The sequence below is a fragment of the Mobula birostris genome, chromosome 6, assembly GCF_030028105.1.
Source record: "Mobula birostris isolate sMobBir1 chromosome 6, sMobBir1.hap1, whole genome shotgun sequence".
NCBI lineage: Eukaryota > Metazoa > Chordata > Chondrichthyes > Myliobatiformes > Myliobatidae > Mobula > Mobula birostris.
Window position 1 is genome coordinate 100,565,430 of NC_092375.1, and position 14,014 is coordinate 100,579,443.

Sequence of the window (14,014 nt, forward strand, 5' to 3'; positions counted from 1 at the left end):
CTCCTCGAAAAACTCCAATAGATTGGTCAAACATGACCTACTACGCACAAAGCCATGTTGACTCTCCCTAATAAGTCCCTGTGTATCCAAATGCTTGTAGATTCTGTCTCTTAGTACTCCCTCCAATAATTTATGCACTACCGACATCAAATTTACCGGCCTATAATTTCCCGGATTACTTTTTGATCCTTTATTAAACAACGGAACAACATGAGCCACTCTCCAATCCTCTGGCACCTCACCCGTAGACACCGACATTTTAAATATATCTGCCAGGGCCTCTGCAATTTCAACACAAGTCTCCTTCAAGGTCCGAGGGAATACCCTGTCAGGTCCTGGGGACACTTTAATTTGTCTCAAGATAGCAAGCACCTCCTCCTTTTCAGTCTGTACAGTTTCCATGATCTCACTACTTGTTTCCCTTAATTCCATAGACTTCGTGCCAGTTTCCTTAGTAAATACAGACGAAAAAAACCCATTTAAGATCTCCCTCATTTCTTTTGGTTCCACACATAGCTGACCACTCTGATCTTCAAGAGGACCAACTTTATCCCTTACAATCCTTTGTTACGAACCCTGTAACTGGGTTGCCAAACCAGCAGAAATGGATCACTCAGTTGGAGTCTGGATTACTAGATCTAAGGAAGTTTTATTAAAGAAACAAGCAACACAGTAATCGAAAGGATAATAAATGCAACAGTTCAGCAAGGATAAACACACATGTGCACAGAATTAAAATAACAGGATCAATCAAGCTCTATCTTTGTCTAGGGGTAAATGACCAATTTCAAAGTGACACAAAGTCCAGTTCAATTTAGTTCAGTTCGCAGTAATCGTTGCCATGGCGATGGACAATGTGGGGGGAAGGAGAGAGAGAAAACAAGAACGAATGATCATTCAAAACGGCTTCCACACACAGACCTGCGATATTGCTCACAAGCAGCTTTTGGGCGAGTCCTTTGTGATGTCACCTGAGGTCACTGACTGTGACCCCTCCGTTTACAGATACGATCGTTTCCCTGCACTGAACCTGGCACCCAGGCAAGGGTCGACACACACCGGGTTCCCGCTGATTGTACCTTTCCACCCTGTGCATCTATGGCTTGGTTCCGCAACCAGCCTTCCAAAACGACTCCCGCCGACTTGCGGGGAGACACCGCTTCCAGGGTCTCGTTACCTCGTGGTGTCGTGTGTGTGTCCTGCCTTAGCGAACCTGTCCCTTTTTATCCCCCTGCTAGGGTATCGCCTGTCCATCACTTCAAACAGTTCAGGGTTCAAAGGGAGAGCCGCTCTAGACAGCTCTCTCTCCCGTCCCTTCATTACACATCTCCAAATCGCCTGTCCATCACTTCAAACAGTTCAGGGTTCAAAGGGGGAGCCGCTCTAGACAGCTCTCTCTCCCGTTCCTTCATTACACATCTCCAAATTCTGCTCCATTGTCTTCCTTATCTCTCTCTCTCCCGAAGACAGGTGGCAGACCAACTGCTGATCACACAGGACAGCTAATATCTATGTGTATTTTTGTCACAGCTTTTACTCTTAATATACCTGTAAAAGCTCTTTGGATTATCCTTCACTTTGACTGCCAAGGCAACCTCATGTCTTCTTTTAGCCCTCCTGATTTCTTTCTTAAGTATTGTCTTGCACTTTTTATACTCCTCAAGCACCTTATTTACTCCCTGTTTCCTATACATGTCATACAACTCTCTTCTTCTTTATCAGAGTTGCAATATCCCTTGAGAACCAAGGTTCCTTATTCCTATTCATTTTGCCTTTAATCCTGACAGGAACATACAAGCTCTACACTCTCTAAATTTCTCCTTTGAAGGCTTCCCACTTACTGATCACATACTTGCCAGAGAACAACCTGTCCCAATCCACGCTTCTTAGATCCTTTCTTATTTCTTCAAATTTGGCCGCCTTCCAGTTCAGAACCTCAACCCTAGGACCAGATCTCTCCTTGTCCATGATCAAGTTGAAATTAATGGTGTTATGATCACTGGAACCAAAGTGCTCCCCTACACACACTTCCGTTACTTGTCCTAACTCGTTTCCTAACAGGAGATTCAATATTGCATCCCCTCTAGTTGGTACCTCTATATATTGATTTAGAAAACTTTCCTGAACACATTTTACAAACTCTAAACCATCTAGACCCCTAACAGTATGGGAGTCCCAATCAATATATGGAAAATTAAAATCCCCTACCATCACAACTTCATGTTTCCTGCAGTTACCTGCTATCTCTCTGCTGATTTGCTCCTCCAATTCTCGCTGACTATTGGGGGGTTTATAATGCAATCCCACTAATGTGGCCATACCTTTCCTGTTTCTCAGCTCCACCCATAAGGACTCAGTAGATTAAGCCCTCTAATCTGTCCTGCCTGAGCACTGCTGTAACATTTTCCCTGACAAGCAATGCTACCCCCCCCCCCCCCAACTTTCATTCCTCTGCCTCTATCACATCTGAAACATCGGAACCCTGGAATATTAAGCTGCCAGTCCTGCCCCTCCTGTAGCCAAGTTTCACTAATTGCTATAACGTCATAATTCCACGTGTCAATCCACGCCTTCAACTCGTCTGCCTTCCCCGTAATACTCCTAGCATTGAAATATGTACACCTCAGAAGATTTTTACCACCACTCACAAACTTTCTATTTGCGGCTTTGCTTGAACTTTTAACATCATTTATTTTCACCCCAGCCACATTGTCAGCTCTGGCACTCTGGTTCCCATCCCCCTGCAAATTTAGTTTAAAGCCTCCCCAATAGCACTAGCAAACTTCCCTGAAAGGATATTGGTCCCCTTGTAGTTCACGTGTATCCCGTCTCTCTTGTACAGGTCCCACCTGCCCCAGTAGAGGTCCCAATGATCCTGAAATCTGAAATCCTGCCCCCTACACCAGTTCCTCAGCCACTTGTTCATCCTCCAGAGCATCCTATTCTTACCCTCACTGGCACGTAGCACAGGTAGCAATCCTGAGATTACCACCCTCGAGGTCCTGCTTTTCAACTTCCTACCAAGCTCTCTATACTCACTCTCCAGGACCTCCTCACTCTTCCTTGCTATGTCATTGGTACCGATGTGCACCACGACGTCTGGCTGATCACCCTCCCACTTGAGAATGTCATGCAAGCGATCAGAGACATCCTTGACCCTGGCACCCGGGAGGCAACAAACCATCCTGGATTCTCTGTCACGACCACAGAACCTCCTGTCTGTACCTCTAACTATTGAGTCCCCTATCACTACTGCTCTCCTCTTTTTCCACCCTCCCTTCTGCACTGCAGAACCAGACTCAGTGTCAGAGATCTAGCTGCTGCAGCTTGTCCCAGGTAAGTCATCCTCCCCCAACAGTATCCAATGCGGCATACTTGTTGTTGAAGGGAATGGCCACAAGGGAACTCTGCTCTGCCTGCCCTTTCCTCTTCCCTCGCCTGACAGTGACCCAATTTCCCGTGCTCTGCTCCTTTGGCGTAACTACCTCCCTGTAGCTACTATCTATAATCTCCTCATTCTCCCGAATGATCTGGAGGTCATCCAGCTCCTGCTCCAGTTCCCTAACGTGTTTTGTTAGGAGCTGCAGCTGGATGCACTTCTTGCAGGTGTCGTTATCAGGGACGCCGGAGGGCTCCCTAACTTCCCACATCTTGCAAGAGGAGCATTCCAACATCCTGCCTGGCATCCTCTCTACGCTAAATAATCTGGACAAAAAACTTACCCTGGCCTCTGTGTTGAGCCAAAGCATCCCACTCTGCTCCCTCTCACAACGCTGCCCGCTGTATATGGTGGTCTGTTTTTAAACCTTGGCGCGCTACGTCACGCGCCTGCGCAGTGCAGACCCTCCTCCCCGAGTAGTGTTTAAAAAAAAGACTTTTTCTACCCGATTTCTTCACAACCTTCTTCTCAGCTGCTTGTTTCGACTGTGGACTGTGAATTTTTTGAATTTAATTGACTTTATTTCTTACAACTTCATGTACATGAGAAATAAAAATCTTTGCATTACGTCTCTGTCTAAATGTGTAATTTATAGTAATTTATAATAAATAGTACGTACAACAGGACAGGAAATATAACATAGAAATACAATTGTATCAGCATGATTAATCAGTCTGATAGCCTTGTAGAGGAAGCTGTACTGGAGTCTGTTAGTCCTGGTTTTTATGCTGCGGTACAGTTTGCCAGATGGTAGCAGCTGGTACAGTTTGTGGTGGGGGTGACTCGGACCCCCAATGATCCTTTGGGCCCTTTTTACACACTTGTCTTTGTAAATTGGGTGGGGAGGGTTGGCTTTGATATTTCTCTCCAAATGACTTTCATGTTCTTTCTTTGTTTAATGGCTATCTGGAGAAGACGAATCTCAGAGTTGAAGATGGATATGTTGATTATAAATGAATCTTTGAACATTATCTAAAATAAAGCAAGATTGCAATTAATATTGAAAATATTTAGATCAGCAGAATTAAAGGAAGCTGACTTTTGTCCATTGTCTATCGAATGGGGATGCTGAGTGTGCCCAAAGTTAACTTGCGCATGTCTTCCAAGATCAGCAATCAACAGAGTGGAAGGTAGGACTCTTGCCTGCACACCTGAGCCCTGAACTTCCACTCAGTTGAGGTAGAAACTGGTAGTTTCAAGCAGAAATCCAGCTTTTAACACACACTGTAACATGTCACAAAAGTGAGTTCTTTTACCTCCTCCTCTATCAATGTTTTGCTCTTATATGTCTAACCATGGTTTTTGTTGTACTACACCCATAGCATCCAAAGATTGTTTCTTTCTCTTTTAAATAATCTACAAGAACTCAACCATTGACTTATTCTGCTGACCTTTATTGAATTACATATGGCATGTTAAAGCCATCTTCAGGTTCTTCTTGGTTTTGTATTGTATGCTTTCTCTGCTGCAGGGTTTTGGTGAAGTCAGGACGAGCGACTTTAACCAGAGTAAAACTTGTGATGGTTATTGGAATACTAATCTGTCAGAAGACAGCTTCACATATCGAGTCCCAAACTGAGATGGTCCATATCCTTAACTATTACCTGAAGAATCCTGTAGTAATTCACATGTAAATGTAAGACCATAGACATTGGAACAAAATTAGGCCATTGAGCCCATCAGGTCTGCTTCGACATTCCATTATGGCTGATCTTGGATCCCACTCAACCCCATATACTTGCCTTCTCACCATATCCTTTGATGCCCCGACTGATAGGACATGATCAACTTCTGCTTTAAAAATACCCACAGGCATGGCCTCCACCGCAGTTTGAGGCAGAGCTTTCTTCAGATTCACTACTCTCTAAAAACATCCCTCAATTTTGAGGCTGTGCCCACTGATTCTGGATACCCCCACAATAGGAAACATCCTCACCACATCCATCCTATCTAGTCCTTTCAACAATCAGTAGGTTTCAATGAGATCCACTTGAATCCTTCTAAATCCTGTGAGTACAAGTCCAAAGCTGCCAAATGTTCCTCGTATGTTAATCCCTTTATCCCTGAAATCATCCTCGTGAACTTCCTCTGGACTCTCTCCAATGACAATGCATCCTTTCTGAGATATGGGGCCCAAAACTCTTGAAAATACATCGTGCAGCCTGACTACTGTCTTACAAAGGTTCAGCATTTTCTCCTTGTTTGTAGATTCTATCCCCCTTGAAATAAATGGCAACATTGCATTTGCCTTCTTTACCACAGACTCACGCTGTAAGTTAACCTCTGGGAGTCTTGCACAAGGACTCTTAAGTCCCTTTGCGCCTCTGATGTTTGAATTTTCTTCCTATTTAGATAATAGTTTGCACTATTGTTCCTTTTACCAAAATGCATTATAATACATTTCCCAACACCTGTGTTCCACCTGCCACTTTTTTACCCATTCTTCCAATTTGCCAAGTCCTGCAATCGCTTCCTCAGCATTACCTACCCATCCCTCTATCTTCGTATTATCTGTAAACTTTGCCACAAAGCCGTCAATTCCACTATCTAAAATGCTGACGAAGAGTATGAAAAGTAGTGGTCCCAATGCTGATCCCTGCGGCCGACCAGAAAAGGCCCCTTTATTCCTGCTCACTGCCTCCTGTCAGCCATTCCTCTATCCATGCTAGTATGTTTCCTGTAATGCCAATGGATTTTATCTTGTTAATCAGCCTCATGTGGCACCTTATCAAATGCCTTTTAAAAATCCAAGTAAATGAGATCCACTGCCTCTCCTTTGTCCACTCTGCTTGTTACTTCTTTGAAGAACTCTTAACAGATTTGTAAGGCAAGATTTTCCTTCAGAGAAACCAAGCTGACTTTGACTTATTTTATCATTAGTCTCCAAGTGCCCCAAAACCTCATCCTTAATTATTTTCGCAAGCACTGGGGTTCGGCTAACTGGCCTATTATTTCTTTTCTTTTTCCTTCCTCCCTTCCTAGTGGAGTGACATTTGCAATTTTCCAGTCCTCCTGGACCATGTCAGAATCAAGTGATTCTTGAAAGATCATGACCAATGTATCCATTATTTCTTCAGCAACTGGGATGTAGTCCATCTGATCCAGTTGACTTATCCATCTTAAGACATTTAGGTCTGCCTGGCTCTTTTTCCTTTGTAATAGCACTCCTGCTCCCTGACACTCATGGACCTCTGGCACACTGCCTCTATAGTGTCTTCTATAGTGAAGACTGATGCAAACTGCTCATAAAGTTCATCCGCTACTTCTCTGCCCCCTATTAACTACCTCACCAACATCAGTTTCCAGTGGTCCAAAATCAACTCTCACCTCCCTTCATGTAACTGAAAAGCTTTTAGTATCCTGATTTATATAATTGTCTAGTTTGCCCTCGTATCTCATCTTTTCCCTTCGTATAGCTTTTTTAGTTGCCTTTTGTTGGTTTTAAAAGCTTCCCAATCATCCAACTTCCCACTCTCTTCTGCTGGCTTTTTGCAGTTCTTAATTTCCCTTGTCAGCCACGGGGTTAACATATGAGGAGGGTTTGGCATTTTTTTTTTCTGTACTCAGTGGAATTTAGAAAAATGCAGGGGGGGGGGATCCCATTGATACCTCTGTCATTTGAGAACATCAGCTTCAGTGGGACATGTTTATCCTGTGCCTTGTGAACTATTCCCTGAAAATTCAGCCACCTCTGCTGTGCCGTCATCCCCACCAGTATCCCTCTCCAATCCACCTGGGCAAGCTCTTCTCTCATGCCTCTGTAATTCACTTTATTCCATTGTGATTCTGATACATGTTTGTTATGCTTCTCCCTCTCAAATTGCAGCATGAATTCAACCATATTACGATCACTGCTTCCTAAGGGTTCTTTACATTAAGCTCTCTAATAAGATCTGGGTTATTACACAATAGCCGATCTAAGATAGCTTTTCCTTTAGTAGGCTCAAGCACAAGCTGCTCTAAAAAGCCATCTCATAGGTATTGAACAAACTCCCTCTCTTGTGATCCAGCATCAGCCTGATTTTTCCCAATCCTCTTGCTTATTGAAATTCCCCACTACAGTTGTGACAATACCCTTATTACATGCCTTTTCCAGCTTTCTTTGCAATCTCAACCCCACAACTTGGCTACTATTTGGAGGCTTGTGTATGATTTCTATATCTTTTTTCACCCCATGAAGTTTCTTAACTCCACCCACCCACAAAGATTCGACACTCTCTGCCTCTGTCACTTGGATAAGATGTCATACGACACAGAAATGGACACTTCGATCCACCCTGTCCATGCTGACCCTTCTGTCAGTCTTCATTAATCTAATATGCCAGCATTGAAATTGTAGCCTTCTATGCTTTGTCTATTGAAGTGTCTGTCTAATTGCCTCTTAAATATTGTAGTTGCATCTGATTCTACAACTTCTGGTAGCACATTCCAGTTGTCAACCATTCTTACTCAGTTGTTTTGATGATTGTAGTATGAATGTGAAATTGTTGCACTGGTTTTGTTGGCCATTTGCAATTTGTATATCACTCTTCAATTAAGGCTAGAAACCATGAATCATATTGAATTGTACAATCAAACAGGTCTTTGGCTAATGTCCATGCTGACCTTCAAGTTCCCATCTATACTAATCACCTTCTCCAGTACTCTTTTCCATAGTTGTGTATGCTTTTGGCAATTTGAGTGCTCATCTGGATGCTGCTTATCAAGAATTCCTGCATAGTACACCAGCTGTAATATAATCAATGCATTATAACCATGGGCTCTACCTTTTTGAGCAATTCTCTTATGGAGGATCTTGTTAAAGTCTGCAAAGACAACATGAATTTTAGCTCCTTCAAACCTAATGGAAGGAAGCCTTGTGGGCAATCTTATTCTGTTCATGTGAATTTAACAAATAAAAATTGAGTTACTCCCTGTCTGCAGTTGTTAAAATCATGCCAGGTAAACCAAAAATCTTATTGAATAGGCCAGTCTCAGTGAGTATTGCAATTAAAATAGATTTAACAGTAAAATTCATTGGGAAGGATAAAAGAAAGTCATTAATGTGCATCTTTAGTTGAAAGCAGTTCCACCTGAAGCTACATGTGCTTAATCATTAAGCCTGTTTGTTCATTATGTGCTATGTTGTATGACGAGGGTGATCATGGTCTTTCCATGACCATGATTGTTCTTGGCAAATGCTTCTACAGAAGTGTTTTGCCATTATCACATTCTGGGCAGTGTGATGTGTGACCCCAGCCATTATCAATACTCTTCAGATACTCTTCAGAGATTGTCTGCCTGGACAGTGGTCACATAACCAGAACTTGTGATATGCACCATTTGTTCATACGACCATCCACCACCTGCTCCCATGGCTTCATTTGACACTGATTGGTGGGGTGGGGGTCGGGGGGTGGCCGAGCAGGCACTACATCTTGCCCAACGGAGGGAAGGAGCACCTTACACTTTCTTTGGTAGAGATGTATCTCCACACTGCCACCCAACTGAAGCCTGTAGCTTTCTTTAGAGTCATATATTTACTTTCACAGTAATGAATTATTACTCAAGTATTTGGATCAATAATTACACTTTGTTTAGTAAGTTTCTAAAATGTCTTGTGAGCGCAGTAAAACCTCATACCCCATAATATGAAGAAATGCTGTATTGAAATGTTCTTTGCTGCAGGAGGCCTGATTTGCAAATGTTTTACATACTCTTTTGTTTTCTTTCCATTATAGCAATTTCAGATTTTTAATGATTGCATTGGCCTTTGCAATGCCTCTTGGTATATTATCAGGCTGGTCAGGTGTGCTTGATGTAATTGTAACGCCGCTCAAGGTAAGTCAGGTAAGGAATTGGGATCTTCCTATTTTCTCTTTGAATTGCTCTTTCCTAGTAAAAGTTTTGAGAATTGTTGCTGAAGTGATTTAGTTGTAACAAACCGAGGGAGGTTAAACAACTCCCTTGTCCATTCGTCCCCCCCATCCCTCCCCACTAATCTCCCTCCTGGCACTTATCCGTGTAAGCGGAACAAGTGCTACACATGCCCTTACACTTCCTCCCTTACCACCATTCAGGGCCCCAAACAGTCCTTCCAGGTGAGGCAACACTTCACCTGTGAGTCGACTGGAGTGATATACTGCGTCCGGTGCTCCCGATGTGGCCTTTTATATATTGGCGAGACCTGACGCAGACTGGGAGACCGCTTTGCTGAACATCTACGCTCTGTCCGCCAGAGAAAGCAGGATCTCCCAGTGGCCACACAATTTAATTCCACATCCCATTCCCATTCTGACATGTCTATCCACGGCCTCCTCTACTGTAGGGATGAAGCCACACTCAGGTTGGAGGAACAACACCTTATATTCCGTCTGGGTAGCCTCCAACCTGATGGCATGAACATCGACTTCTCTAACTTCCGCTAAGGCCCCACCTCCCCCTTGTACCCCATCTGTTACTTATTTTTATGCACACATTCTTTCTCTCACTCTCCTTTTTCTCCCTCTGTCCCTTTGAATATACCCCTTGCCCATCCTCTGGGTCCCCCTCCCCTCCTTGTCTTTCTTCCCGGACCTCCTGTCCCATGATCCTCTCGTATCCCCTTTTGCCTATCACTTGTCCAGCTTTTGGCTCTATCCCTCCCCCTCCTGTCTTCTCCTATCATTTTGGATCTCCCCCTCCCCCTCCCCCTCCAACTTTTAAATCCCTTACTCACTCTTCCTTCAGTTCGTCCTGACGAAGGGTCTCGGCCTGAAACGTCGACTGCACCTCTTCCTACAGATGCTGCCTGGCCTGCTGCGTTCACCAGCAACTTTGATGTGTGTTGAAGGAGGTTAATATCCTGGCAGGAAGGTTTGCTAAGGCTATTGGGAAGAGTTTAAACTAGAATTGCTGGAGAGTGGGAACCGAACTGAAGAGGCGGAGGAAGGGGCAGTTGGCTCACAAACAGAGAAAGCTTGGAGACGTGTGAGAGGGAGGATAGGCAGGTGATAGAGAAGGAACGCGCTCAGACCGATGGTTTCAGATGTGTCTATTTTTATGGCAAGGAGTGTTATGAACAAAGCGGATGTGCTTAGAGTGTGGATCAGTACTTACAGCTATGATGTTGTGGCCATTACAAAGACTTTGGATGCCCCAGGAGCAGGAATGGTTACTTAGAGTGCCAGGCTTTAGATGTTTCAGAAGGACAGGGAGGGAGGCAAAAGAGGTGGGGGCGTGGCACTGTTGATCAGAGATAGTGTCACAGCTGCAAAAAAGGAGGAAGTCATGGAGGGATTGTCTACCGAGTCTCTGTGGTTGGAAGTTAAAAACAGGGAGGGGTCAATAACTCTACAGGGTGTTTTTTATAGACTACCCAATAGTAACAGGGACATCGAGGAGCAGATAGGGAGACAGATTCTGGAAAGGTGTAATAATTAAGAGGTGGTGGCAGTGGAAGATTTTAATTTCCCAAATATTGATTAGCATCTCCCTAGAGCAAGGGGTTTAGATGGAGTGGAGTTTCTTAGGTGTGTTCAGGGAGGTTTCCTGACACAATATGTAGATAAGCCTACAAGAGGAGAGGTTGTATTTGATCTGGTTATGGGAAATGAACCTGGTCAGGTCTCAGGTCTCTCAGTTGGAGAGCATTTGGAGATAGTGATCACAATTCTATCTCCTTTACCATAGCATTGGTGAGGGATAGGAACAGACAAGCTACGAAAGTGTTTAATTGGAGTAAGGGGAAATATGAGGCTATCAAGCAGGAAATTGGAAGCATAAATTGGGAACAGATATTCTCAGGGAAATGTACGGCAGAAATGTGGCAAATATTCAGGGGATATTTGCATGGTGCTCTGCATAGGTACGTTCCAATGAGACAGGGAAAGGATGATAGGGTACAGGAACCGTGATGTACAAAGTCTATTGAAAATCTAATCAAGAAGAAAAGAAGAGCTTACGAAAGGTTCAAAAAACTAGGTGATGATAGAGATCTGGAAGGTTATAAGGCTAGCAGGAAGGAGTTTAAGAATGAAATTAGGAGAGTCAGAAGGGGCCAGGAGAAGCCCTTGGTGAGCAGGATTAAAGAAAACCCCAAGAAATTCTACAGGTATGTGAAGAGCAAGAGGATAAGACATGAGAGAATAGGACCAATCAAGTGTGACAGTGGAAAAATGTGTGTTGAACAGAGGTACTTAATGAATACTTTGCTTCAATATTCACTACGGAAAAGGATCTTGGCAATTGTATGCAGGGCTTGCAGCAGTTTGAAAAGCTTGAGCATATAGACATTAAGAAAGAGGATGTGCTGGAATTTTTGAAAAGCATCAAGTTGGATAAGTCTCCAGGGCCGGATGAAATGTGCCCCAGGCTAATGTAAGAGGCATGGGAGGAGATTGCTGAGCCTCTGGCAATGATCTTTGCATCATTAGTGGGGATGGAGAGGGTCCAGAAGATTGGAGGGTTGCAGATGTTGTTCCCTTATTCAAGAAAGGGAGTAGAGATAGCCTAGGAAATTATAGACCAATGAGTCTTACTTCAGTGGTTGGTAAGTTGATGGAAAAGATCCTGAGAGGCAGGATTTATGAACATTTGGAGAGGCATAATATGATTAGGAATATTCAGCATGGCTTTGTCAAAGGCAGGTCGTACCTTACGAGCCTGATGGAATTTTTTTTGAGGATGTGACTAAACACATTGATAAAGGTAGAGCAGTAGATGTAGTTTATATGGATGGCATTTGATAAGGTACCCCATGCAAGGCTATTGAGAATGTAAAGAGACATGGGATTGCTTTGTGGATCCGGAATCAGCTTGCCCATAGAAGACAAAGAGTGGTTGTTAACGGGTAATATTCTGCATGGAGGTTGATGACAATTGATGTGCCTCAGGGATCTGTTCTGGAACCCCTTCTCTTAGTGATTTTTATAAATGACCTGGATGAGAAAGTGGAGGGATGGATTGGTAAATTTGCTGATGGCAGAAAGGTTGGGGGTGTTATGGGTAGTGCGGAGGGCTGTCAGAGGTTACAGCGGAATATCGGTAGGATGCAAAACTGGGCTGAGAAGTGGCAGATGGAGTTCAACCCAGATAAGTGTGAGGTGGTTCATTTTGGTAGGTCAAATATGATGGCAGAATATAGTATTAATGGTAAGACTCTTGGCAGTGTAGAGGATCAGAGGGATCTTGGGGTCTGAGTCCATGGAACACTCAAAGCTGCTGCGCAGGTTGACTCTGTGGTTAAGAAGGCATATAGTATTGGCTTTTATCAACCGTGGGATTGAGTTTAAGAGCCGAGAGGTAATGTTACAGCTACATAGAACCCTGGTCAGACCCCACTTGGAGGACTGTGCTCAATTCTGGTCACCTCACTACAGGAAGGATGTGGAAATTATAGAAAGGGTGTAGAGGAGATTTACAAGGATGTTGCCTGGATTGGGGAGCATGCCTTATTAGAATAAGTTGAGTGAACTCTGCTTTTTTTCCTTGGAGCGACAGAGGATGAGAGGTGACCTGATATAGGTGTATAAGATGATGAGAGGCATTGATCGTGTGGATAGATAAGATGATGAGAGGCATTGATCGTGTGGATAGATAAGATGATGAGAGGCATTGTTCGGCTTTTTCCCAGGGCTGAAATGGCTAGTACAAGAGGGCACAGTTTTAAGGTGCTTGGAAGTAGGTACAGAGGAGATATCAGGGGTAAGTTTTTTACGCAGAGAGTGGTGAGTGCATGGAATGAGCTGCCAGTGACGGTAGTGGAGGCAGATACCATAGCGTTTTATAAGAGACTCCTGGATAGGTACATGGAGCTTAGAAAAGTAGAAGGCTATGTGTAACCCTAGGCAATTTCTAAAGTTAAGTACATGTTCGACACAACATTGTGGGCCAAAGGGCCTGTATTGTGCTGTAGGTTTTCTATGTTTCTTCTGAATTCATCGGATTTACTTGTCCTTAATGTAGTTTCCTCAGAAATTCTTTAAGATTTGGCCACATATAATTGTCTCAGGCTGTCAATTCTGGATTGCTCATAACTGTTTTATGTGGGGCTGCAGATCACTCCAAAAGCCTTGTTTGGTCATAGCTGCGTGTGGGACCTTGCTGTGTACAATTTTTCTTGCATCATCAGTGCTTACTATTAAAAAGAATCTTGTCCATAAAATACTTCGGTATGAAGCTAAGATATATGAGAAAAACTTCATTTGAGTGATAGTTTTCTAAATTACCTTGCTTTCCTTTCTAGGTTGATGCTGGTTGGATTGGGTTTTGGTCAGTAATTGGTGGTTGTGTTGTTGGAATAATAGTTGCAAGGTTAGTCCTGTTTACATTTTTGTTCGAAAAGCCTTCTTTTATAATGAGTATATTTTAATCTTTATAGATGATGCAGATGTAAAGCCTCAATCGTAATTTAACTCTGGTAGTAAACCAGATTATTGCACGAGTAGTGAATATATCGTGAAAAATGCCCAGATTATCACTGCAGAGGTTCCTCAAATCGTAAGACCATAAGACATAGGAGCAGATTTGGGCTATTCAGCCCATTGAGTCTGCTCTGCCATTCCATCATTGCTGATCCCAGGTCCCACTCAACCCCATACACCTGCCTTCGCACCA

At 43.5% G+C, this 14,014-nt stretch overlaps 1 protein-coding gene across 2 annotated transcripts in view; it reads left to right on the plus strand.

Moving 5' to 3' along the window:
• slc49a4 (solute carrier family 49 member 4) overlaps window positions 1–14,014 on the plus strand; it is a 121,418-nt gene that overhangs the window by 76,034 nt on the left and 31,370 nt on the right. Inside the window, exons 5-6 of one of the 2 annotated variants that reach the window (XM_072260939.1) lie at window positions 9,160–9,268; window positions 13,644–13,711. In XM_072260939.1, the coding sequence (XP_072117040.1) occupies window positions 9,160–9,268; window positions 13,644–13,711 (177 nt within the window). The remainder of the gene's footprint in view (window positions 1–9,159; window positions 9,269–13,643; window positions 13,712–14,014) is intronic. The other variant, XM_072260940.1, reaches the window with a different exon arrangement.